Genomic DNA, 27014 nt, shown 5'->3' with positions numbered 1-27014 from the left:
TCTAAACCAAAGCGGTTATGATTTTGTTGTTGATTTGGCTTTTGCAAAATATGCAACCACAGATACAAACAGAGCAGGCTTATCCTAATGTACTCTCATCTGCGATGGACTTATCACATGGAGACCAAAGTCTCTCTCTCAACCTGTGAAGATGCTAAACAATCAGTCTCTAAAAGCTGATCATCTCAACAAATGACAGTGTTCAAGGTCATGGTACTTAGATACCGGGAGGAGTGGCCTGTTGAACACCTCCTCCCAAGAGCATCTCGGGCAGGCTAGGGGCAGCACCAGGCAGGGCAGTTAATACCTGGGTCGTCCCAGCCCAGGCCAGGCTGCAGGGCAGAAGCTATGCCATTTCCTACGTCCTTCTTCAGGCATAAAGCAAGGGGTTTATTAAACTAAGTCAGTTACAGAGTCCCTTCCGGAAATAACTGTATTTACTTTGGATGCAGTTCTAAGACTTTCATCCAGCTTGCTCTGCAGCTCTGCCTCCTGCTGTAATAAAAGCTTTAATTCTTTTCTTAACTATTTCCATTCATTTCACCAACAACTACCTCTCAAACATTCAAGGTCCCATTAAGCTCACTTGGCCCAGACATTGTTAAAGATCAAATAAAATAAAGCTAATAAGGAACAAAATTTAAGGCATATTTTTTTATTTCAGCCAAGGAATGATGCATGCTACAGATTAATCTTTACTTTTGCCCACTTGGTTTTTCAAAGAATACCACCATTTCAACCCCCAATGAACATGGCACTCGTTTCTTTCTTCCCCTTCTAATTTATTCCAGATTTTCAAGTGTTTTCTTCAGTAATGATGCCTTCTCCTGCAGCTCAGGTCTGCTGTCTGTCTCCATAGTAGCTAAAGACTCAATTAGGAGCATTCTGCACTCAGATGTCAAACTTTCCCACTGTTTAGATTCTGAATGGAAAAAGAAGAAAAACAGAATCCTTATAGAACAAACAAGCAAAAACCTAAAACTAGTCTTTCTGATTTTCTTCTAAATCACCTAGCCCCCAAATAAATATAAAGCAACCCCCGATAACAGTTCAGGATAGAATAGGTTCAGTAGTTGTCTCAATGCAGGTCAGGGAGTTTCATCCTCTGCCCCCAGTATTGCTGGGACAAAGAGAATCTAGGGATGCTGAAGCCCAATGGGAGGGAGGAGGTATCAGGGCAAAGGACACAGTAACAAAAAAGCCATTTAACACACAAAAAAACCTCTTTATAAAATATGCTTAGTAAGAAAACCTCTAATAAATTTCATAATTGCCAAGTCAGTCCGAAAAGATTTTATTACTCCTTTCTTTAAAGCACCAGAGATCTATACCCATACTGAAAATTCTAGAAACCCAGAAAGTATACCAGGTCCTAAATCCTGTTTATGAGGTTCTGCCACTTTCTAGTGATAAGGTTTTAAGCAAGTTGCTTTGCTGGTTACCCTCCTTTTCCTCCTCTAGAATACATTCGTACGTATCATGGAACCTTAAGAGGGGTGCTTTATTGCTAAACAGAGAGAGAGAGAAGTAGAAATAGCAAATATATGAGACTCTACAGAAAACAGTTGCATCTTCTCCATTCTTAATCTATAGGCTTAGAATAATTAAAAAAGAAGAGAGAGAAAAAGTAGCCTCTGTTTTAAATACCTCACTGGAGAAAAAGACAGCAGTTTGCTTTTATCATTAGAAGAAATCTGCTTCTTTATAAAAGGTATGGGAGGGGAACCCAGGGGAAAAAAGATAAGACTAAGCAAACACTGTCAAATTTGATGGGTTGGGTGATAAGTGTTAAAATGTTTTCCCAACCCCACTCTTTAATTGTGTCACTCTGTTTCTTAACATGGGTACCGGGAACCCCATTCTGCTCCTGTCAGACATGGACTTGGAAGTCCCCCAGATTACATCAGGAGTCATGGTGGAGACAAAACTTTTTTATTTCAACATAACTGTAGCTTCAAAATACATTAAAAGTATGTAAAAATGAAAGAGTACCAAATTTAAACACTGAATAAAATTTAAAGGTTTTAGCTTTATAGAGCTCACTCACATGTTCATGTACTAATTTATATTTTAGAGTATACACTTACTAAAAACAAAAACATGAAAAAATTTCTAAAATATATGCCATAAAGTATCCTGGCTTCCCGGTCCTCCTCCAGTCAGAAGAATCAAGAAGTCACCTTCAAAATGTGATTATACATACATATATATATATATATATATATCGATAGATAGATATAGATATCTATCTATATATACGTAATGGAATACTATGCAGCCATCAGAAAAAAAAAAGAAATCTTGCCATCTGCAATGACGTGGACAGAACTAGAGGGTATTATGCTAAGCAAAAGAAGTCAATCAGAGAAAGACAATTATCATATGATCTCTCCGATATGAGGAAGTTGAGAGGTAACATGCGCAGTTGGGGGGTAGGAAAGGAATAAATAAAACAAGAGGGGATCGGGGAGGGAGACAAATCGTAAGAGACTCAATATCAGGAAACAAACTGAGGATTGCAGGGGAAGGTGGCTGGGTGACTGACACTGAGGAGGGTACGTGCTATGGTGAGTGCTGTGATGTGTGTAAGCCTGATGGTTCACAGACCTGTACCCCTGGGGCAAATAACACATTATATGTCAATTAAAAAAAAAAAAAGAACTCACCTTCAAGTTTTTTAAGCAGTAATTCTATCACAGATAAAGCTTCTGTTCTCACAGATGAATAGGTCTTATTTTCTAAGAAGAAAATCAGATATTCACATTATTTGCTTTATACGCCTTACAAACAGAAGCTCCAAGGTTAAGTTAGTGTTACTGGAAGAAAGAAATTCAGAAATTACAAATTCAGGGAAAGATACACCTGTTCTTAAGCTTCACTCTGCTAATTAGCATCATTTACTTGAAATGTGTGACCTGTCCCTAGTCCTTACTTGAAAAACTGTCAGCCCAATACACCAATCACCACAATACAAATGGCAATATTGAAAGGACCATTTTAGAGGAAAGAAATCAAAGGACACTATCTCAAACACAGAGTTGTCATCACATGAGACCTCAGAAAGGTCTTAGGTTTGCAGGACTTCCTCATTTTATCAGGGAACAGTACACAACCCCGAGGGCTAAGGGCAATCAGGGACAGCTGGCTGCGATCCTGCAAAGACCAGAGGCTTAGTGGCCGGTTTTTTATTCGAAGGTTGCTACCTCCAAGAGCTGCAACTGAAATAGGCTTCTGTGGTGTCTATTCTAGCACAGGGTGAGACTGTCTTCGGAAAAAATTAATACACAGCCAAACCTAGATAAGGAAAGCACGGGGGGAGCTTATAACATCCTTTTATGCTACCAGGTACAGAGGTGCTTAGAAGGATGACAGTGACCTGCCAGTAAGACATAGGAATCAGCTTAAAGGAGCTTCCACTGGCCAAATCTGGAACAATTAGAGCAAAAAAAAGTAATTAAGGAAAATAATTAATTACAAACCAGTGGAGGAGGGGAGAAAATCCACGCATCAGTACTATTAACAGATAAATGAAGAGGCAGGCAGAGGTGGGATTTCGTTTACAAGAGGGTGCCAACTGCCAGACGGTAGACAGCAAGAAAGCACCAGAGCTAGAAAAATCATGTTCGCGAAAACTGGTTCAGGGAAGAACCACGGATGCACACGGAGTCTAAAGGTGTTCTCAAGAAGAGCAGTGTGTCCGCACAGTCTCGGGCATCTTCTCTCTGACTGCTGGCTAAACCGTGCGGAAGGGGAGCAGGGCCAAGCAGGGCAGATGAACGCGCTGTGCCTCTGGAAGTGAGAGGGCACAGCCTCACTTTCAGAGTATCCCCCAACTGGGAACTCAGAACCTGGATCTAATCACGAGGAGATATCAAACAAACCCCAAATAAGAAACATTCTAGTTTTTAAAAGGCGGGAGGTGGTGGGGTGGAGACTTTTGTTCAAAACTGTCAATGTCACGTGAGAAAAAGGAAGGCTGAGGAAGTATCCTAGACTCAAGGAAACTAAAAAACACAGCTAAATTCAGTAAATAATCCTGGATTCCTGACTGAAGGGGTGGGGGAAAGTCTGTAAAAGAACACTGTCGAATCGACTGAACCTAAAATACGAATGCTATAAATCTGACTAAGGCCACTGCGCCGGCGTCCTACGCCCAACGACCAGTCACTGTACTGAGCCGACACAGAGCAGGCGCACTGAAGAGCTCAGGAACCAAAGCGCATGACGTCAGCAACATGCTGTCAGATGGTTCCAGAAAAGCGTACATACAGAGAAGTACAAATGATGAAGTAACTGGGACAGAACAGTAACAGCTGACTTTGGGTAAAGGATATACAGGCATTACATGTACTATAACTGCAGCTTTTCTGTAAGTTTGAAATTATTTCCAAATAAGAGTCTAAACAAAACAACCTGTCACAAACATCTTCCCAACATCCTGAATTACAGTTCCAGAATAATACAGCACAGCATGCGGCCACGGGTCAGGTACACGAAGGAGTTCAGCAGCTGCTCCACAAATCTAGCTCCAAGCACCAGGGAGGGAACATCTGAAGCTTCACTCCCCAAGCTTTAAATTCGGACTCATCACCGCCAGCTCACTACACTCACCTAAAGAATATGTGATTGATTTACAAGTTTCAAGGAGAATTTCAGCCAAAGCCTCAGGATCTGCATGTTCTTCTTCCAAAAGCATTAATCTGCACAAATCAGAAAGCGAGATACAAATTGCTAGTTATGAAGAAACATTCTAGAACCGTTCTGCCACAAGTAATTTCTACCTGCATATATCACTTTTAAATGTCACTGCAGCTTTTCAGTTTTAAGATAAAAGAATTCCACTGATTTGCTATAAAACACTAAGGGGGCGGGGGAGACAAAACAAAGAACTGAACTACGAAACGAAATTACCCCTGAAAAAAGGCATTCATGGACTGTAGGACTCCAAGCTGCACTTTCCACGTGCTCAGTTTTAGCCGTTCACACATCAGCTTGCACAGCTCCTGACGGTAACAACCTGGGGAGAGCAGGGCAGAGAGTGTGCAGGGACAAGAGACAGAGCGAATGAGGGACACAGAGACATTAGAGCAGAGAAGAATAGAAGGACAGAGAAAGCAGTAGGAGGAAAAAAATAAAATAACAAATGGCTTTCATTAAAGCCATGAAATGTCAAAAAAACTTCAGCAGGACTTAGTGCCCAATTCCCAAATCTCCCTGGCCAGGAACACCCACCCACACCACCACCCGCCCCGAGGGTCCTATGTAACTGTTAACTCTCCTAGGAACAAACACAGAATCTTAACCAAATCACCTTTTCCTGTAAGATACCCCGAGTGACAGCCAGAGAAAGCAGAACTCTGGAGGCAGGGAACTCAACTCGGGACACAAGCTTCTGTACCTGGTTGGCTCTTTAAGAGACAATATCTTATTCCAAATATGTTATGCCAACTGCCCTTGTGATAATTACATAATTAGTATTGTGCTAACTGATGTGAAAGGAATATAAAACTCAACGAAGTAGTTATTTTTTAAATGCTGTAAAATTTAGTATGGTTCATAAATGATGCATGGGGGTAAAAATCTAGAATAATGTTGCACTTGATTTGTTTCATAAGAAACCATAAGTTCTGGGGCACCTGGGTGGCTCAGTGGGTTAAAGTCTCTGCTTTCGGCTCAGGTCATGATCTCAGGTTCTTGGGATCTAGCCCCACATCTGGCTCTCTGCTCAGCAGGGAGCCTGTCTCCCCCCCTCTCTCTGCCTGCCTCTCTGCCTACTTGTGATCTCTCTGTCAAATAAATAAATAAATAATTTAAAAAAAAAAAAAAAAAAAAAGAAACCGTAAGTTCTTTTTCCACTACAAAGAAACAGAAACCAAAAATTGCAGATGTGCCTAAGAAGCCAGTATGGAACAGTTCCGTTCTCAAAGGCCTTGGCGCTCCCCTCAATAACTAGCAAATGAATGTACATTCCTATGCTTTCTACGAAAATGAACTGCTTTGTTTTGAGATGTGTGTCACCTTTTTTATAGAATTCCCTACTTCAATTTTCTACTTATCAAGCAAAAGTTAGGAGTCCTAACAGTGTCAATAACATGGTCTACTGCCACAGTCCTCAACGTAATGCCAAGAAATAAGGCCACTTAACAAATCTCTGTCTTTTGGAAAATCCTTCCAACACACAGCAAGTATGCTTACGTTGGGTCTCCACATTTCGGGGCCAGGCTTTGCCCAGGCTCTCGAAGGCTCCCAGCAGACACTCCAGCTGCAGCTCCTTCTCCTTCTCATTCTCATCTTCATTTTTGCTTGTCCGAACGCCGGAGCTTTCAGGCGAGTGCTAGGGTACATCGAAGCAAAGGAAAGCAAAACTTATTTTCCATCAAAGTTACAGGGGTACTGCAAAACAATCAGGGTACCAGAGGAGATGTCAGCCAAGAATTAATTGCTAAATTCTCTACAACAGGTCTTCCTATTTGTAAAAAGAATGTGTTGCAGAAATACTACACCTAATAAATTTGGAAAATCCTTTAAAGGACTCTGTTAGGAAAGGTGAAAAAAATCCTGTATATGTAGGATTTTAAACATAAAATTAAAAAGCTTGCATTGGAATCATGGGATTAAAGATGCAAGAACTCAGTAATCATCTCAATCCAAACTCCGTCTTAGTAAGAAAGGGAAACACGCCGAGAAGTGACTCACCCAGCTAGCTTGTGATACAGTCCATTGAAAACCCAAGTCTCCCAAATCCATGTACTATCATTATATAACAGAAATTATTTAAACAGCCTTGCTATACAAAGAAACCTGCAGATTAGCAGCAACACAAGACATAAAAACGCTATTTAAAATATTTCGTGTTTCACACACACAAAAAATAAATGATAAGCCCTAACTTTTTTTTTCTCTGAACCGCTGCCCAAATTTTACAAACGAGTACTTCATTTTCCAAATGAAACCGAAGTCTTCTTGACTAAAGTCCCTCAGTATATGGCGGAAACAAGTAATAATGGTCCATTGAGCTCCCTGTGCTTGCTCTCACAGTTGAGTGAAGACTGGGGTGGGTTTTACACACACTTAAAAGGCAGAGCGTATCACCACTAGGTCACCACTAGGTCAGAGACTGTCCATTCACCCCAGCACTCGCTCCTGGAAGTCACTGTCCCCACAGCCTTGAGTTTCCCAAAGTGCAGGTTGAAACCCCTGCAACAAACCCGTCTTTCTGCTTTGCTTAAAAAGAACGACCCTCTTCCCTCCTCCCATGGAAGCAAAGAGACGCCTAGAGGACTGCCTTCCTTGGCTTCCCGTGCAACAGAGCTGCGGCTAGCTGCCCAAGGACTGGCCGATGAAACAGAAGTGCACGTGCCATGCAGCAATGTCTGAGAGCTGTCCTTGAGAGAGAACAGACGTGCCAAATCCAACCCTTCATCCTTTCTTCATCTTCTACACCATTACCCGCCCAGAAGGCGGTGACACCATGGACCACGATGACAGTGGCCACGCTCCAAGGAAGGCAGAGCTGGAAGCTGGTGAAGAGTCAACTATTGAGCCAAAACCTCAACTATTCCATGACAGACAAAACTCTACCTTGTTCAAGGCCGTGATACTTTGGGATTTCCTGCTATTCGCAGCCACACTAATCCTAATAAAATAAGTGAAGAGGATGCCAGGAAAATCTCCCTTCCTTTTCTTTCTTTTTACATTTTAGTTTTTAAGTCTAAACTAGACCTGAGGGATACAGGCGATCTTACCTTCTTGATGAGAGGTATGACAATATCAGAAAACTCCTGGAATCTGTCTTCTTTGGTGGCCTTCAAGACATCCGCCGCACAGCTAATTGCTACGATCTTGTATTTCAGATTCTCTTTGCAACACTCCTTCAGAACAGCCTGGAGAATCTCATTTGTGCTGGGTTGATTGGGCACAGGCTTTTCCAGCTCTGCACTACAGGAGCCACAAAAAAGCATCAGACAGTTAGTAAAGACTTCAGCTTTGGGGTTCAGTTTAAGAAACAGCATCTTCACCGAAAGAACATTTACCTGCAAGCTGTCACCACACAGGCAATGGCTTTCAACAGCTCTTCCTAAAGGGTTGAAAGATGAGGGAACAGTGTTAAGCACACAGGTGTCATTCACCTTCTACGTACTATGTTACCTCAGGAATACTTAATAACTATGATGACCAAAATGAACCAGAGTCATCTTCTCTTCAATGCACTTGACTATTTAACAAGCACACCATAGGTTTTTACTCCAAACCATAAGAGAAGATAACTCTTTATCTCCATTTCATAAAGCCTGGAGACCTGACTTGCCCAAGGTCAACAGGCGACGTGTCAGTCACGGGATTCTGATTCCCAGTCCAACACTTCTTCTCCAGTACAGTGCTGGCCACTGCTGACTGTGACAACATCAAGGAGACTGGGATGTGCTGCCACGGTCTCATCTTCCCCACTGAGTGTTCAGTGTAAGTATCCGGTATCACCCCTGTGTACAACGTGACTAGTTCACAGGCCTCAGGGATGGGCACACTCAGACCCAAGTTTAGACACAGCTTGCCTTGCTACTCAATTTCACGTGTGTCCAATCCTGATCTGTTCATGAGGCCAACGGGGACAAAATGGCGACCAAGTGATTTAAGACCTCTCTTGGAAAGCTGAACATGATAAATAAAAATCAGCCCCCAGCACTACTGTATTCAAAAACACGTGGGTTATACTTTGACGGAATAGCATACTTAATCAGGCAAAGTTTACCCAAAGCTGCCCATTGACTAGGAAATCCAGTTCACAAAAACAATCTATCTGACATCCCACAAAACCAGATTCTAATTTTTATAGAAAATGAAAGATGAAGTCATAATCCTTTAAGGATACCTTAGATTTAACTGGGCATGAATGGTTCCTTTACCTTTCCTGCCCATGTTCTTCCAGCTAGGCCTTGCAGTAATGCGGTCAGTATCATTCCCAGATATGGAGGTACTAGGGAGCTGGTTTGTTTTGCAATGGATGCCATGGCAATTGCACCCTGGGCTTTCATTTTCCATGACTGAGACTGCAAAGCCTTCTGGGTAATGGTAATCAACTCCTGCAGGTATAACCGAATGCCACCAAAGGAACCTAGGTTATGAAAAGCAAAATTAAAGCAACTTTTAAGTGACAAAAAGGATTAACTGGTTTTTTTTTAAATCTGAAAAAAAGTCAATGACCATCAGTCTAAAAGCAGTAATTCTCAACGGCTAGATCCCACCACTCTCTGAAAGAAACAGAGAGTCGTGTTGTGATGTATCTTTACAACAGTAGGACTTTATGAACTTGAATATGCCCACAGGAGAGTGTCATGCAAGTGATCGTCATCCATGTACACATGTGAAGGTGAAGTACAGAATTAAGGAGCACCACTCTAAAATAATACTCTACGCCAACAGAAAATCACCAGTCACTCCCAAATCAAATCGGTACAGCTCTACGTCACTTGAGCAGAAGTTCTATTCTCTCACATGGACAGCACTGAGGAAGGAGAGGGACGAGCTTAGCATCCACCTTAAGAAGGCAGCGATTTGCACAGGCTTAAAACCAGACAGGACACACACCATTAAGGTCCTGGGGAAGTAACTACAGGTTAGAAGTGAAAGTTTAGAAATGAACTTAGAAATGAAAATGAGGAGTCAGAACTCCAGCTGTAGTTCTTAAGAAACAGGATGAACTCACAGGCACTGATTACTAACCAGGTACGTTTTCCTGCCACACCTCCGTCCATAAATCACACTCTTCTTTCTCGGAGTTCTCCTCCTCAGCAATCTCATGCATGCCCAGAAATGCCAAAGGCAGCACTTCTCTGGCATGGTTCTTCAGCACATCGGGGCTGTAGCGTCCAATAGCATGGACGGTCAACGCACAAGAGGTCTTGTAGATGGGTTCTGAAGACGAGCACAAACACACTCATCTTTCTACTTCCTGTTGTTAGGGTAACTGACACAGATCCTTGCTCAGCTGGTACCACAGCCAAACAAATGAGTAACATCAATCAAATGTTCCCAGCAAAGCACATGATCTCACAGATGGCAAGACCTGATTTGTGTTGTTTTACTAGACTATTAACATCTAAATTAAAAAAGACAGAGGGGCGCACCTGGGTGGCTCAGTCAGTTAACAGTCCGACTCTTGATTTCAGCTCAGGTCATGATCTCAGGGTGGTGAGAGAGAGCCCCACCCCTCCTCTGGCTCCCAGCCCAGCTGGGAGTCTGCTTCTCCCCCCTTCCTCTGTCCCCTGACTCACGAGCGCACTTTCTCTCGCTCTCTCTAAAACAAGTAACTCCTCAGTAAATAAAATAAAATAAAAATACAAAAGAAAGGGGGCGCCTGGGTGGCTCAGTGGGTTAAGCCGCTGCCTTCGGCTCAGGTCATGATCTCGGGGTCCTGAGATCGAGTCCCGCATCGGGCTCTCTGCTCAGCAGGGAGCCTGCTTCCCTCTCTCTCTCTCTCTCTCTGCCTGCCTCTCCATCTACTTGTGATTTCTCTCTGTCAAATAAATAAATAAATAAAATCTTAAAAAAAAAAAAATACAAGAGAAGGAAAAAAGGTACCTTCTTTCTCCATGTACCAGCCATTAAGCTTCTGCAGGAGTTTCTCAGTGCTGCTATCCCGTGAGGTCTGAAAAAGAAAACCACCCCCATTTATTTCCTTATAACTATCAAAGTATAAATAAGTAAATAAGAGCTTCAACTCACCCGAACTAAATGGCCCATGGCAAAAGCACAAGATTTCTGAATTACACTGTTCCGATCTGTCAGGCCACTAAGCAAAGCACTCATGAGTTTACCTGTCAGAAACAGTGAAGAAAAATCTGATACTTGGTTGGCCAAATGTTCTGCTCTGGTCCCAGGACCAAAAGAAACTTAACCCTGTGATGAGGATCTGATTTATTCCCTACTAGTTTAGAACTCTTGTATGTTACGTGTGTACCATCCACTTGCTTCCTTTTGCCCGATTCAAAATTAAACGTTAATCTGCCTCTAGAATATTGTGGGCAAGTTGCAAAAATGAGAGAGCTAGATACATAAAGTTCGTTAGCGCCATCAAGGAGCCAATCCAAGAAGAGAAAACTGCTGACGTAAAATTAGGTATCAACGGTAAACAAACCCTACAAAATGGGAGATACTCTCACCTCCTTATAACCAGTAAGAATTAGTCTAATACTTATAAAACAGTGAACACTCGCTAAACTTGCTAAACTTGATCCTAGCTGCACCTCTTGCAAACAGAGAAACAAAGGCAGAAGGGGGAATTTAAAGGGAGAAAAACCATATAGAAGATCACAAGCCTGTCTGAATGCTATTTAACTTTTTTAAAAAACCTCGTCACACAAGACACGGCCATACCAATGTATGAGCACACACGGTTTTGACGAACTCACCTGAGTAAGGTGTTAGGTCCTGGGGACACTGAGTAGTTAATGACACAATGACACTGGCACAGCCTCCCTACAGGGTTACAAAGGCAAAGGTCTAAATGTGATGGTCACAACGTTCTGTCTCTCAACCCTGTCTCTTAGGTGTCAGTGATTTAAAGATGAGAAATAGATGAAGCCTAACAGGGCCTGCACGACTCAATCTGGAAACTGGAAGGGCCTCATTTTAAATTAGCAAGGCGAAGATTTTTCTTCCAGCAGGAGGACGTGTGCTCTCACATACACTACGAGGAAGAAAGAAAACTAATACAATCTTTTGGGAGGGTCACACAGGACAACTTGGCCATCCTTGTTCTAACAGCTCCAGTTCTAAAAATTTAACCAAAGGAAACAGCCTCAGATGTGTCCAAAGACATTCATCACAGTGCTCTGTTTAATATCAGAACAGCTGGAAACAAATCCAATGTTCCCTGATGGACTGAAATAAATGATGCTACAGCCACGTGAGAGAGTACCTACCCCTCTGGCCATGAAAAAGAGGCCGCTGTAGCAGACACGTGCACAGAAAAGACACTGGAGGAAAACACTGCGGACTCTTAACAGCGATTACCTCTGAGTGCTAAGCTTCAGGAGATCTTTAACCTTCTCCTGATCTAAAATGCTAAGATGTTAAAACACAAGCAGTATAAACTCTGTCAAGAGAAAAACTGTGAGTTGGTCTTTCAAGTGCGGGGACAGAAGTCTGATCCTTGAAAGATCTTGGACAGGAAGACAATTTTCTAGCCAAATACCTGCTGGCCCCCGTGAAAATGCCCATCACCACCTAAAACGACCGTCCTGCCCTGATACCAAACAAGCATTTCCACTCATGACTGATCATGGCGGGGACCCCGAGGGCATGTACCTGGAAACCAGGGAACAGAAAGGATCCCGCTAAAAGAGTCAGACACTATTTATTGAGTCAGTCACATGTTTTCTATTCTGGTGAGTTACATATTTTAAGTTATTAGTGCAACCAGAGAAACAAAATGGTTAATGTATTTTATTAAGTTCTACAGAGAAGTATGAATTTCAAACATGATGGCTGTTATATTTTTGTGGCCCCAACTAATGAAGATGCAAGTTCCTCTTATGAAATATACACTTACTTACCTTCGTGCCAAGACCCACACCACTTCTGATCAATTCACATAATCTAGGAACGAGCTCACCCAGCACTGACACATCAAGATACTGCAGGCACTTTGGGAAAAAAATAAACATAAAGTCAACCTTAGAAAATGATGAAGTCACTACCGCATCATCAATTAAAAGCTGCTATGTCAAATATGTACCCACTGGACTTGACATGAAGTTGAAAAACTGCCAGTTTCATTTTGCACTGATTGCAGCATATAAACCACCATTGTACTACAAACAGAAAAACCACTCATCGGTGATTCAACATTAAAACAAAAATTGGGGCACCTGGGTGGCTCTGTCGGTGAAGTGTCCTACTCCTGATTTCAGCTCCAGGCATGATCTCAGGATCGTGAGACTGACCCCGAGCCCAGCCCCACGCTCGGTATGGAGTCCGCGTGCTCTTCTCCCTCCCTTCCCGCCCCTCCCCCAGCTCACAGGCTCTATCAGATAAACAAAAATCATGAAAAACTCTGACTTACTAAAGGAGAAAATAAATTAGGGAAAGGATTTCTCTGGGCCTACTGTTCCACCTTACCAATTCATGTTTAGTGTAAAACACAGAACTAAACAGACTTTCAGCAGGCCTGCCTGACCAAACCATCTTATTAAAGTCAACTTCTTAGCAAAATCTGTCACACTGTGTTTTAAAAAATGCAGTGACATATATTCTATTATTAATGAGCATATCCAGAAGGCGTTTACTAACTATTCCTATTTACTTAAGATTCCCTTTCCCCTCGATAATCCAACAAACATGTAACATCCTTAGACCAAATTTTGGTAACGGGCCCCCAGTAAGCACTAAAAGTATCTTCTTCTCTTGTCCAGGCTTGCGATCTCTTAACAATAAAATTTCCAAGAGCTCACAAGTTGTCAACTAACCACTCCGGGGTATGTACGCACAGCAGAGCTGGCTCTAGACTTTAGTGACCCCTAGTTCCAGACTCCAGTATCTTTTCTTTCCCTATCTTTTATGCTCCCTACCTGCACTGGACGCCTCCAGCTTACACCTTTCCTAGGTCCTCTCAAAGACCATGCTCATGCAGAGACAACTATTTGAACCTTTCTAAATAGGCAGGCCAAAAGAGATAAAGATTTCAAGAGGAACCTTTTAATATACTTAATATACTGTTCACAATGTGGACTAACACATTCTAGTATCTGGAAAATGATTTATTCCATTTAATAATCTAGAAGAAAAAAAGGACTAGAACTATACTAAGAAAAAACCAGGTCAATAGTTGTTTGACTCTTCCCTTAAATCTCTATTTCACTTAATGGGCCATGAAGACTGAAAAATTACACTCTGAGGTAAGCAAATACACAAACTTTCTTACTACATTAGGCACTGACCATGTTGATTGTTTCCATCATGGGAGAGGATTTGGCAGCACTGAGGCGAGCACTGTCCATCGCAGCCTGAGGACACAAATTCAAGTCACTCACCATATTCAATCAATTAAGAAGAACCCACACACACCCCTCATAAAAGGGCTTTACTGCCAGAGGAAATTTTTTAAAAATAATATATAGGTAAAGCAAACTCAAATTTAAGTCCAACAACTCTAATTTCTTTTAAACTAGATTCAACAATTACCTATGGAGACAGCATCCCACTGAAGGTGAGAAATTCAGACCAGAGTTAGAAATTAACCGCAGTTAGAAATTAACACAGTGTGGTTCTGAGCAACTCATCGGCTCCCTGAGCCTCAGTTCTCCATCCACTAAATATGCGAAAAGGCTAAATACATTTCTAAATAAATAGGCTAAATAAATTTAAATATAATTTAAAAATTGTATCTAACTCTGAGAAACAAACTGAGGGTTTTGGAGGGGAGAGGGTGGGAGGTTGGATGAGCCTGGTGGTGGGTATTAAGGAGGGCATGTACTGCACGGAGCACTGGGTGTGGTGCATAAACAATGAATCCTGGAATGCCAAAAAAATAAAACTAAATGAAAAAAAAACTATCTAACCAATAAAAAATGTTATATGTTTTTCTGCTTTAACTTTGTACAGGCTCTCCACATCTACGACAGTATCTCAGTCTAATGATGACCCTGCAGGAGAGGTTAACTGTCCACACGCAGTCAATGAGGAAAGGAAGGGGTACAGAAGTGACAGGCCTAAGGTTGCAAAGTTTGGGCTAGACTCTGTTTCCTGATTCTCAGCACTAGTAAACATGCTGTGGGAACCCAGTCAGGACGAGTCCACTGCTGAAAAGCATAGAATGATGAATGGAGAAGAAACTGCAACATGAGAGGCACAGGGAAAGAGGGTTGGCTACTAGAATAATTTAGCCAAGGTCAAAAACCAAATAGCAAACTGAGAGAAAGCACTGGCAGTCTACACGACAAAGGCGTGACAGTCCTAACAGACAGAGACCAAGGTAAAAACATCAACAAGTACAAACCCGGCATGGAATAGAAACACAATTCACAGAATGTAAGTGACTAATACAATACAATCAGATAAAGGACAGCCCTGGTAACAGGAAGGTATTAATTAGAATAATGAGATTCTTGCCTATCAGACTTATGTTATCCAATGTTGGCAAAGGTGTGGAAGAGACAGAATAGGAACAACCTTTGATGCTGCATAATCTCTCTGGCCAAAATGTGACATCACCTCACTGTAGAATACTACGCATGCACTAAAAAGAATGGAAGAGCTCTATGTACAGATGTGATATATTGTCAGTAACAGAAGCAAGTGCAGAACAACATTCACAGTCAATTTCAAATTAGTGTGTTTGTCTGGGTTTGTACCCAAAAGGATTCTGGGTTTGTGCAAAGGAATTTCAAAACAGACCCAGGAGACTAATGATAGTGGGTACCTTGCAGGGGATGGGGGCTCCTCAGGGATTACTTTCTCCCCTTCTGCATTACTTTTTCCACAGTAAATGTTTCATCTACAATTTTTTTTTAAAAACTTTGATCAGGGGCACCTGGGTGGCTCAGTGGGTTAAAGCCTCTGCCTTCAGCTTGGGTCATGATCTCAGGGTCCTGGGATCGAGCCCCACATTGGGCTCTCTGCTCAGTGGCGAGCCTGCTTCTTTCTCTCTCCCTCTCCGCCTGCCTCTCTGCCTACTTGTGATCTGTCAAATAAATAAATAAAATATTTTTATAAAAACAAAAAACTTTGACCCGTCGAGGCAACTACAGTATCTCTGAAAAGCAGAATAATTCTGGACCATGCCAAAGTCTAGATACAAATCCTCTTTACTTGTAGGACAAGAGTGGTCCACAGAAGGACTCCAAAGGTGGAAAACCAACCCCTAAACACATAAACATGTACAAAAAACTGTGTTAAATAAATGGAAATGCATTTTTTGAATGGAAGTGTTAGTTTTCATCCAATTCTCAAAACGGTATGTGAGCCCTCCTCATGCTCCCTTCCACCTCCCAAACACACACTGTATGTAGTCACAGGTGTCGAGCTATTTCAAGAGTGGTGGAAGTATCACTCAAATCATGGCAGATGTCTGAGGTCGCTGAAAAAATTGTTCAGATGGAACTCAGTACCTTAGCAGGGCTTTTCCTCCTTGAGACTCACCAATATGACTGTGCTATCAACTCACCTTTTCTTGGTCTGTAGCCCGGAGGCTCAAATAATTGAGAACTTGGGGTTCCAGTACACTTAAGGATTCCAACAGAGCTGGGATGAGTTTTGGTGCATGTGGTTTCAACATGGCTCCCGCACTTTTGCTAATCTTCACAAGGGTGTTAATGCTACAGACACATAGAATACAATTCCTAAGTCCTTTTGACAAAAATCAGAAGCTCTACAAATCTAGTCATGAGGACATTCTGTAGTTTCTTGTACTCAAGAACACATTAACAAGGTTCCAGTGTCTGCTCTTAGCACTGTTTTTCTCTTTATTTTATATTATAGCAATTTTCAAGCATATGTGAAAGAAGAGAGAATCATAAATGAAATTCTACATATTCTCTACCCGGTTCAGGCATCTGCAACTTCATACCAATTTTGTTTCATTTATACCTCCTCCACACACACAAGCACACTTCCCTGCTCCATATCATATTACTCTGAAGTATCCCCCTAACTAAATTTTACTATGTGTCACTAAGAGGCAAGAATTCTTTACTATGCTCAAAATACCATTTTCAAACCTAGAAAATATTAGTAATTTTTTTCATATAATTTGATATCCAAATTTCTGTTTCACAAATATCTTTAAGAGTTGGTTTGTTGGGGGGCACCTGGGCAGCTCAGTCAGTGAGGCAACCGTTCAACTCGAGATTTTGGCTCAGGTCATGATCTCAGGGCTGTGAGATTGAGCCCTGCATTGAGCTCCATGCGGGCCTTAAAGTCTCCTTAAGATTCTCTCTCTCTCTCCCTCCTACCCTCCCCAAATCCCAACCTCTCTCATTCGGAAAATACATAAAATGCAAAAACAAACAAACAACTAAGTTGGTTTGTTGGAATCAGATCCAGAGTCCACTCACATATTGCAGTCCTTCCTCTTTTTCCTTATAACTTATTCGTCCTTACTAACTGTATTTCAATGATGTCATTTAAAATGTTCCTCTGTCCCTTGTACAGATCTTCAGGCTAAATCAGGTTCAGGTTCAAAATTTTTTTTTCAACCACGAATCTTTTGTAGGTAGAGGTGTACATGTTCTATTCCATCATATTAAGATGCATATAATGTCTGCTTGTCTTTTCCTGTGCTCTTTGGTTCTCCTGACCATCCATTTAAAGTTTTCAACAACATTTGACCAGTGGATTTAGGAGCCACTAATGATCACTACCCTAGATTATTTTAAGGAGGTCAATGAAACAGTAATATCTTAACTTTATCATGTGAATTCTTTGGAGAAGAAAAAAAAAACTTTGGGGAGCCTGGGTGTCTCAGTCAGTTGAACGACTAGCTCTTGGTTTTGGCTCAGGTCATGATCTCAGGGTCCTAGGAGCCAGCCCTGTGTCGGACTCCACACTGAGCTAGGAGTCTGCTTCAGGATTCTCTCTCTCCCTCTGCCCCTGCCCTTCCTCTGCTCACACACACAGTTGCTCTCTCTAAAATAATTAATTTTTTTTAAAAAACCTTCCCTTATCAACTAGTTTATTAATAGCAGTAAGAAATACTTACAATCAGTATGAAATATTGCTGGTATTATTAATTTGATCTAATTTTAAGAGTGAAATAAAATGACAGATAAAATTCCTAAATAAGGGGCGCCTGGGTGGCTCAGTCAGTTAAGTGACTGCCTACAGCTCAGTTCATGATCCTGGAGTTCCGGGATCTAGTCCCACATTCGGTTCCCAGCTCCGTAGGCACTCCGCTTCTCCCTCTGACCTTCTACCCTCTCGTGCTCTCTCTTGCTCACTCTCTCAAATAAATAAATAAAATCTTAAAAAAAAAAAAATTCCTAAATAAGGCTCTAGTTTGTTTTTTTTTTTTAAAGATTTTATTTATTTGACAGAGAGAGAGATCACAAGTAGGCAGAGAGGCAGGCAGAGAGAGGAAGGGAAGCAGGATCCTCGCTGAGCAGAGAGCCAGATGCGGGGCTCAATCCCAGGACCCTGGGATCATGACCCAAGCCGAAGGCAGAGGCTTTAGCCCACTGAGCCACCCAAGCGCTCCAAGGCTCTAGTTTAAAAGAAAAAAAAAAAGACTAGAATCTTTCACTGTTGAAATTTATCAAACAGCCATAATATGTCTAACCATGTGAGTGTATTTTTTCAGTATTTCATCGTTGCAACTGGTAGTTTATTTTAAACCTAGTTATCTATGAAACATTACTAAATGGTATAACCAATAAGCAACCTCCCAAGGACCTGGGGCATAACAGAAAGACATGCTTGCTGAGGGAAGATGCCGACAGCAACACAATAACACACCTTCCACAAGGTCAAAGCAGAACAGCAGCATGTTGGTCCAAAGCAAGGTTCCCATGAGAATGTTTGTTTCTGAGAAAATGTTCTGCCTCAGAACTTTTCACAAATGCTCTTGGGTCACCTCAATGTATTCTCCTCAGCTTATTTCTCCATACTTTGAAGAATCTAACACTCAGAGAAATGCTATTTCTGTTGAATGGCTAGAAACTAAGTAAATCCATTCACTTTATCAGCAGATAAAAGGCACACCTGAGGGCTCGGACTTCTGTCACAGGACTCATCATTCCTTTGTCCAGAAGGCAAGGCAGAAGGACAGCAATGGTTCTCTGGCCAGCTGCTCCTTTGGCGGGGTCACACATTTTCACACAAACCTTACATATAACAGAGCAAAGAAATTAGTGAAACTGACCTCTTACCCAATAAAGCACTCATCTAACAAAATACTTTCTATTTCCCATAGCCATAGAAAAGAATAAGTGAATCAACTTTCCATGACACTTCCGGGAGAAACAACACCTAACAAGGAGTTGGGCAATGCCTTCCACTCTCTAAGCTTTGGTCTTGTCATTGGTGAGATGGGAAATAGTTGAAAAAGAAGTACGAACATTTATAAGAAAGCACTTCGCAGAAGGCTTAAGGTATTATCATCATCAAGAACTTTGGGTGGCAGCATAACACGGTGGCCAGAACACAAATCGGGAATAAGAAACACCTGGATTCAAACCCGGTTTTTACTGCTTTCTAAGGATGTAATCCATGGCAGGCCCAGACAGCTAGAATGTAGGCATCCCAGAAATACCATAAAATCAAGTTCAAGTAAGAAACTAGTTTCAAAAAGCTTGCCAGCCTCATAAACATGCAAGGCAGCTGAACACAAAACCATAGCAGTAACAAGAGAAGAGGTAGCTGTGGGCTGGATCTAAATGACTAATGTGTTCTTCAGCGTCAAGTGCAAGTCATACCTTATGTAAAGGCCCACAGAAGCTGACCATATAAAGAGACCAGACATATTCTATGCTAAAAACCCTAGTATCCTAGTATAAAGGCACCTAGCTTGTCATTCACTGTGCGAACACTGAACTATAGCATGAAGCTGATTACTTCATGTCACTGCAATTCTATGTCAACTTATATGACAAAAAAATAAGTCATTGTCACCCTGGTCACAGACTGCCCTGCCCCACTTCACTCCCAAAGTTAAGATAAGAGTTTTCACCTTGCTCAGAGTTTTCAAAGCTAGTTCTGCAGCTTTCCGTACGGATTCCTAAAAATGGGGAAAAGTATGGCATGACAAGCATTAGTTTCATTCCCGTCCACCCCACAATGTGTATTTAACTGCCTATGTCTCTATATAGATTAGTGAAAAATCCTACTTTCAATACCAGCTAGAAAATAGTGCTTCATTAGGCTCCTCCCCCATCAAGGAACATATTATAATGGCCACATATTTTTTTTATGTATGACCTATTCTCACCTCTCAAAAATATGGCTATAAAGTATAACAGTTTAGGGGCACCTGGGTAGCACAGTTAAGTGCCCAACTCTTGGTTTCGACTCCGGTCAGGATCTCAGGGTTGGGAGACTGAGCCCCACATAGGGGCTCTGAGCTCAGCACAGGGTCTACTTGGGACTCTCTCTCTCTCTCTCTCTAACTGTGTCCCTCCCCCACACCCATCTCTCTTTCTCTCTATCTCCATCTCAAAAAGTAAGTAAATCTTTTTTTAAAAAATTATAACAGGTTAGAAACTAAATGTATTATAATGCAAACATATAAACATCTATGTAAGTATTCTAAAAGACTTCTAAAAATCTCTAATGAATAAAGCAAAAGGAAAAGGAAAGTAAAGTGCTTAATTCTAATGGTGAGATATCAAAATATCTAAAATTTAGATTGCCCAGGAAAAACTCAAAGGAATTGGTCATGTTACATGGGAATAACTGATCCAATTTATAAAACTGATCAAATAGAGGGTGTGTGAATTATTTCCAAACCGTTATTTGTCCTAATCAATAACATCATGAAATCTCTATTGAAAGAAAAGGTATAGCCACCTTTAAAAAAAAAAAAGGAAATTCAATTAAGATCTAAGGATACCCAACCTTGGAACATCACAGACACATCAAGACTCAAACTTTGGAAGGAAAACTATAGTCTCTTAAAATTGTCTGGAGAATGAATTTTGAAATATCCAATGTACATATTTTAACAATTATAGTTACTAATCAAAGTTATTCTATGAATAAATGCAGACTTATTTCTGTAATACCTTGATATCATCTTGTACCCGAAAAAGAGTTTCCCAAATTTCTGGAAGTTTATCAATGATGTCATCTAGAGGTCTTCCTCTCAATAAATCATTCAGAGCTAAACAGCTGAAAATAAACAATACAGTTTTCAAGTTTATGATCACGAAAGCTCCATCTTTACAATGAAACATTCATACCAAACAGGAATATGGATTCTGCCTGTATTTCCAGTTCTTACCCTCCACTCCTAGACAGCAACACCTATTCTCTCCTTGGTGCCTCAAACACCCCAGATGCATGTGGCACCGACTTTCATCAGATGTCTGCATCTCGCAACTACAATACAGCCTCTTTGAGAGGATACATTATTTTTTATTTACCAGTATACCCCACGTAGCACATGTGGGGTATATAACAGGCACTGAATAAGTTATATAAATATATAAGTAAATGACACCCTACAAATTTATGACAGTATATATCTGAATGTCTACCAATTTAACAAGTGATCTTCTTTAATGCCATGCTTATATAAACTAAGACAATTTAGAAAACCACTGACTAGAGTTGTTTGTTTTTTTTTAACAGTTTTAAATAGTTAAGTAAAGCGAACTCTCTAACCCAACCAAAAATACGCTTTTCAGTAGCACTAATTTGTTCATTTTGCATACAGTGTAAAGCTTGGAAATTTGAGGGGGGAAAATCAGTTATATTTGACTAGTCTTCTATTTCCAAAAATGGTACCTGGATTCTCGAACTCGCCACATATTGCTGGTAAGGTTCTTGACCAAATCTTGAAGAATTTCCTTCAGATATTTATCCACCTAGTCAAAGAAAAAGGACAATATTTAAAATGTGAAATTCATCAACAGTCAAAATGTTAATCTCTCAACCATACTGACCATGTCTCTGTAGGTAATGCCTAAGTGTCTCCGGGTGTCTCAGACCACAAGTCTCTCCCCACTCTGCTTGCTGACAGTTGCCAGAATGATGATTCTAAAGCACAAACTTGATTCTCCTGTCTTCCTCAGGGACACAAGAATAAAATCCAACCACCCAGGCATGGACACAAAGCCCTCTGATCTAGCTCCAACCTAGCTCCAAAGGTATCATGTACTATCGTACCTTTATTCCTTGATACATAGTACCTCTCCCTGCAATCCCCCACCCTCTCTTGCTCACCTGGCTAATTCCTACTTGTCCTTCAAGATTTAAATCAGGAGTTGCCTCATGGAGAAGACTGGCCTGCTCTCCTCTGTTCCCACAGCACCTTCCTAAGCATGTCGTATCAGACCGTATACAACTACACTGCTCCATCACATCGAGACCCCAAGGACAAGGAGAGTGTCTGACTTGTCTTCATATCCCAGGTAACATGTAGTGTCTGGCACATAAAGAAGTATTATGACGGCTCAGAACAAAAGGTGAGTTGAATCTTTTAAGCCTGTTTTGTTTGGATATACACTTAGCAAATCTGGTAATAACAATTACCTGAGGATAGGCTCAGTTTTTATATTGATCTGAAGGACCTCGAAACTCAAGGCTTGGGGCACCTGGATGGCTCCGTGGGTTAAGTGTCTGACTTTGGCTGTGGTCATGGTCTCAGGATCCTGGGATCTAGTCACATGGGCTCCACACTCAGGAGGGAGTCTGCTTCTCCCTCTGCCCCCGCCTCTCCTCTGCCCCTCCCCCTACCTGTGTGCACACTCTCTCTCTGAAAATATAAATAAATAAAATCTTTTAAAAAAAAGAAAAAAATTTAAAGATTTTCCACTTTTTACTCATACAGGTAGGAAAGTTTTGTTATCCTCACTTATCTGTAAGAAAAGCAAGACAGAGAAGTAAATGACTCACCTAAGATTTAACAGACTGCTATCTTCCTATGTCCAGTTTTCTACACACTCCACAGCAGTCTCAGCCACGCTTCCACACTACCTTATCTATCCACCGACAAAAACCAATCTCATCTATGTCCTTTCACTCATAAGGAGAGGATACGCCTATCTCAAGAGCCTCCGCCTGTGCACCAGACTCAGATCTGTACATTTAAGTGGCCTAGGAGATCCTGACTGACCCAACAGTACCAAATACTCTCCTGGGGCCTTCAAAGCTGAACCCTCAAGTGCCCATCACCCTGACCAGGGGCACACTCAACCTGACACCAAACTGAAGAAGAAGAAGAGCCACATCATGAGCAGGGACTGCAAAGATAAGGTATGGATCATGGAGTTTACTTAAAGTCAACTCTGAAGTCACTAAAGAATTTTAACCCAAAATGGCACAATCCCATTTTTTTTTTTAAATCACTTTTACTGCCGATTAAATAAAGGCAGACAAAGAAAAGAGAAAGATGACACCATGTTCACCAGGAAAGAAGATCGTGGGTTCAAGGGATACTTTGGCAGCAGAATCAACAGAATTTGCTACTGGAAATAACTGAAAGTAGGGGCACAACAGACCAAAATCAAGAAGGTATCAAGTTTCCTGGCATGGGTAAATGGATGAATGTTGAGAAGAGCAGGGAAAGTCCCGTTCTAGACATGTCAAGTCAAAGGTATCATGAAACAACATCCAGATGGAGAGAAGAAGCAGGCAGCTGGACGTGCAGGTCAGGAACGCCAAGTCACGTCCGGGCGGACAGTCTGCGGCTGGGAACCATCACAATTAAGATGCCATTTACAGGGGTGCCTGGGAGGCCATCGGTTAAACAGCTGCCTTCAGCTCAGGTCATGATCCCAGGGTCCTGTGATCGAGCCCCGCAACAGGCTCCCTGCTCAGTGGGGAGTCTGTGAACCCGCTTCTCCCTCTCCGTCTGCCTGCCACTCTGCCTCCTTGTACTTTCTATCTCTCTGCCAGATAAATAAATAAAATCTTAAAAAAAAAAAAAAAAAAAAGTTGCCATTTATATTCACAGGAACTGCTGACCTCAAAAGATAAAGTTGGGAGAGTGAAAGGTACTCAGAGGCAACCCTTGAGAAACCTTACCCTCTACAAGTGGAATCAAGTATGACAAGCAGCCAGGTAAGAGAAAACCAAGAGAGGAAACCATACATGGTAATCGCCTGTTTCCTTGTCTAGCTCCTCAACAAAGTGAACTCCTTGAAGGCAGAACTGTGACCTGTTTTCCACTCTATGGACAGCACCCATTGACACAGTATTCCATTCGTGTGAATATCCTGTCACTTCCTTAGCCAGCCACCCCACGGACATTTAGTTTATTTCCATTTTTGAGATTTTAATAAATGTTGCCAGGAGTATCTTTGACATCTTGAAAGAAAGGAAAAAGCAAGGAATCAAAGAAAGCTTATTTGTTTAAACAAGTAAGCATATGAAGCACAAAGAAAGATGAGCATTGGGTTTAAATCCCATGTGTAATCTTGGCCAACGGTTTCCAGATACTTGCCGTTGATTTGTCCGTGACCAGTGCATTCCAAATACTCGTCATGGCCTGTCGGATGCCCAAGTTGGGGTCAAACTGGTAACGGTAAAGACGAGGAACTAGCTGAGGCAGAAAAGGAGCCAGCTGCTCTCCAGCTCTGGTGGCAATCACGTTAAAACCAAAAGCAGCACCCTAAAAAAATAAGATGCTGCTGAAGTGACTCAGATACAACTACTTTGGCAAAATGTTAACACAGTAAATCCATGAAGATCATAAAATTCTCCCCCCAGACTTGTCCCTGAGTGTCCCAGCTTTAGCCGTAACAGTGGCCATGTGGTGGTCTGGTTTTCTCTAATCCCAGGCTTTTACAAAACCTACTGCATATCAATCACCACGGTCAGTCAACGTAGCAGGTTTAGTTTGGAAGTGAAAAATAAAAACCGTTCAGTGACAGCAACTTACCTTCCTCGAGTTCCACATTGCATGATGGTTGGCTAAATTCATAAATTTATACACCAGATCTGGCTGACTGAGATCACTTGCCAGAGAACAAAGCTCCTTGTAAGTAGAGAGGCCCTGGCTTGGAAACAAACAAACAGAAAATATCCAATGTATCTCTCTGTCTCCAGCCTAGTAAAAGTTATGTCGCCAATACCAATATTAGGGAGACATTTTTAAATTATGTTCTCAATCTCATCCACCGAGGAAGAGAATGCGTTGACAGGAATATAAGAAGTCACCTAGTTCAATTACTGACAAGGCGAGGTAAGTGACCTGAAGGCCCCTGGGACTCCTACCAAGGTGGAGCCCTCATCCTGCCCTAGCACCCCCACACCACCAGGAGGCAGCTTAGTAATTCCTCGTTACCTTCTGCACCAATCTCTCTCAGAATCAGGAAAGTCCCTTAAACACAACTTGTATCATCCCTAAGTCTTCTCGAAGCTACAGCACCCCAGTCATTTTTAAGTTCTTATTTTAATTCCAGTTAGTTGACATAGTGTTGTATTAGTTTCAGGTGTACAACATAGTGATTCTACTTCTACACATCACTGGTGCAACACAAGTGCCCGCCCTGATCCCCATCACCTATCTCACCCAGCCCGCCAGGTCCCCACTGGTGACCATCGGTTTGTTCTCTATAGTTAAGAGTCTCCATCTTGGTTTTCCCTCTCTTTTTTCCCATTTAATCATATTTTGTTTCTTAAATTCCACATGTGAATGACATCATACAGAATTTCTCTTTCTCTGACCTATTTCCCTTAGCATTATAATCCTAGCCTCATCCATGTTGTTGGAAACGGCACGACTTTTTTATGTCTGAAAAATTGTGTGTGTGTGTGTGTGTGTGTGTGTGTGTATACACATCAGATCTTCTTTATCCATTCATCTATCCCAGTGAACAGCTAGGCCACTTCCGTATCTTGGCTATTATAGATAATGCTGCTATGAACATAAGGGCACCTGTAGTCCTCTGAATTAGTATTTTTGAACTCTTTGGATAAATACCCAGTAGTATGGTTGCTGGATCACAGGTAGCTCCATACTTAACTTTATGAGGAACCTCCATACTGTTTTCCCCAGTGACTGCACCAGCTGGCATTCCCACCAATAGTATAAGAGGGTTCCTTTTTCTCCACATCCTTGCCAGCACCTGTTGTTTCTTGTGCTGTTGAGTTTAGTCATTCTGACAGGTGTGAGATGACAACTCATTGTAGTTTTGATTTACATTTCCCTAATAAGTGAGGCTGAGCATCTTTTCATGTGTGTCGGGGCCATCTATCTGTATGCCTTCCCTGGAGAAATATCTGTTTATAACTTCTGCCCATTTTAAATTAGGTTGTTTTGGGGGGTGTTGAGTTGTATCTGTTCTTTATATATGTTAGGTACCAACCCTTTATCAGATAAGTCATCTGCAAATATCTTCTTCCATTCCATAGGTTGCCTTTTAGTTTTTTTTTTTTTTTTTTTAAAGATTTTATTTATTTATTTGACAGACAGAAATCACAAGTAGACGGAGAGGCAGGCAGAGAGAGAGGAGGAAGCAGGCTCCCCGCTGAGCAGAGAGCCCGATGCGGGACTCGATCCCAGGATGCTGGGATCATGACCTGAGCCGAAGGCAGCGGCCTAACCCACTGAGCCACCCAGGCGCCCCGCCTTTTAGTTTTGTTGACTGTTTCCTTTACCATGCCAAAGCTTTTTATTTTGATGTAGTCCTCAGAGTTTATTTTTGCTTTTGTTTCCCTTCCCTCAGGAGACATATCTAGAAAGAAGTTGCTTTGGCTGATGTCAAAGAGGATACTGCCTGTATTCCCTTTCAGAATTTTTATGGTTTCAGGTCTCATATTAGACCTTTAATCCTTTTTGACTTTATTTCTGTGGAAGGGATAAGAAAGTGGTCCACTTTCATTCTTTTGCATGCTGTTGTTCAGTTTTCCCAACACCATTTGTTGAAGAAACTATCGTTTTCCTATTGGATATTCTTTCCTGCTTTGTCAAAGATTAATTGACCATAAAATAACAGGTTTCTGGATATTCTCTCCTGTTCTGTTAATACATGTGTCTATTTTTGTGCCAGTACCATCCTGTTTTGATTACTATAGCTTTGTAATACAGCTTCAAGTCTAGAAGTGTGATGTCTCTGGGCTTCATTTTCTTTTTCAAGATGGCTCTGGCTATTCAGAGTCTGTTGTGAGTCCATACAAGCTGTAGGACTGCAGCACGCAATCTTGAGAACGCCTTCTGAGTCCTATTAACTTTCCTCTGAACAAATAATATTTACTCAAATACCAGATCATTTGTATTAGTTATTCTTTGAAAAGAAAGCACTTTTTATTTTATTTTATTTTTTTTTTTTAAAGATTTATTTATTTATTTATTTGACAGAGAGATCACAAGTAGACAGAGAGGCAGGCAGAGAGAGAGAAGCAGGCTCCCTGCCGAGCAA

At 41.5% G+C, this 27014-nt stretch overlaps 1 protein-coding gene across 7 annotated transcripts in view; it reads right to left on the bottom strand.

The window, feature by feature from the left end:
- Nucleotides 1-634: 634 nt before the first annotated feature.
- Nucleotides 635-27014, bottom strand: part of ECPAS (Ecm29 proteasome adaptor and scaffold) — a 97262-nt gene continuing 70882 nt past the window's right edge. For 6 of the 7 annotated variants that reach the window (XM_059143612.1, XM_059143609.1, XM_059143608.1 and 3 more), the window contains 21 exons: nucleotides 24533-24650; nucleotides 24095-24262; nucleotides 21436-21515; nucleotides 20712-20817; nucleotides 19661-19708; nucleotides 18694-18815; nucleotides 16163-16313; nucleotides 13938-14003; nucleotides 12555-12644; nucleotides 11409-11475; nucleotides 10723-10814; nucleotides 10579-10645; nucleotides 9721-9912; nucleotides 8904-9112; nucleotides 8034-8077; nucleotides 7746-7938; nucleotides 6196-6334; nucleotides 4912-5017; nucleotides 4612-4700; nucleotides 2667-2738; nucleotides 635-922 (listed from right to left, as the gene is read on the bottom strand). In XM_059143612.1, coding sequence (XP_058999595.1) covers nucleotides 783-922; nucleotides 2667-2738; nucleotides 4612-4700; nucleotides 4912-5017; nucleotides 6196-6334; nucleotides 7746-7938; nucleotides 8034-8077; nucleotides 8904-9112; nucleotides 9721-9912; nucleotides 10579-10645; nucleotides 10723-10814; nucleotides 11409-11475; nucleotides 12555-12644; nucleotides 13938-14003; nucleotides 16163-16313; nucleotides 18694-18815; nucleotides 19661-19708; nucleotides 20712-20817; nucleotides 21436-21515; nucleotides 24095-24262; nucleotides 24533-24650 — 2359 coding nt within the window. In that variant the 3' untranslated portion in view covers nucleotides 635-782. Of the gene's footprint in view, nucleotides 923-2666; nucleotides 2739-4611; nucleotides 4701-4911; nucleotides 5018-6195; nucleotides 6335-7745; nucleotides 7939-8033; nucleotides 8078-8869; nucleotides 9113-9720; nucleotides 9913-10578; nucleotides 10646-10722; nucleotides 10815-11408; nucleotides 11476-12554; nucleotides 12645-13937; nucleotides 14004-16162; nucleotides 16314-18693; nucleotides 18816-19660; nucleotides 19709-20711; nucleotides 20818-21435; nucleotides 21516-24094; nucleotides 24263-24532; nucleotides 24651-27014 lie in introns of those variants that run through there. The other variant, XR_009346695.1, reaches the window with a different exon arrangement.

The sequence above is a fragment of the Mustela lutreola genome, chromosome 12, assembly GCF_030435805.1.
Source record: "Mustela lutreola isolate mMusLut2 chromosome 12, mMusLut2.pri, whole genome shotgun sequence".
Taxonomy (NCBI): Eukaryota; Metazoa; Chordata; class Mammalia; order Carnivora; family Mustelidae; genus Mustela; species Mustela lutreola.
This window is presented reverse-complemented; position numbering and strand designations above follow the sequence as displayed.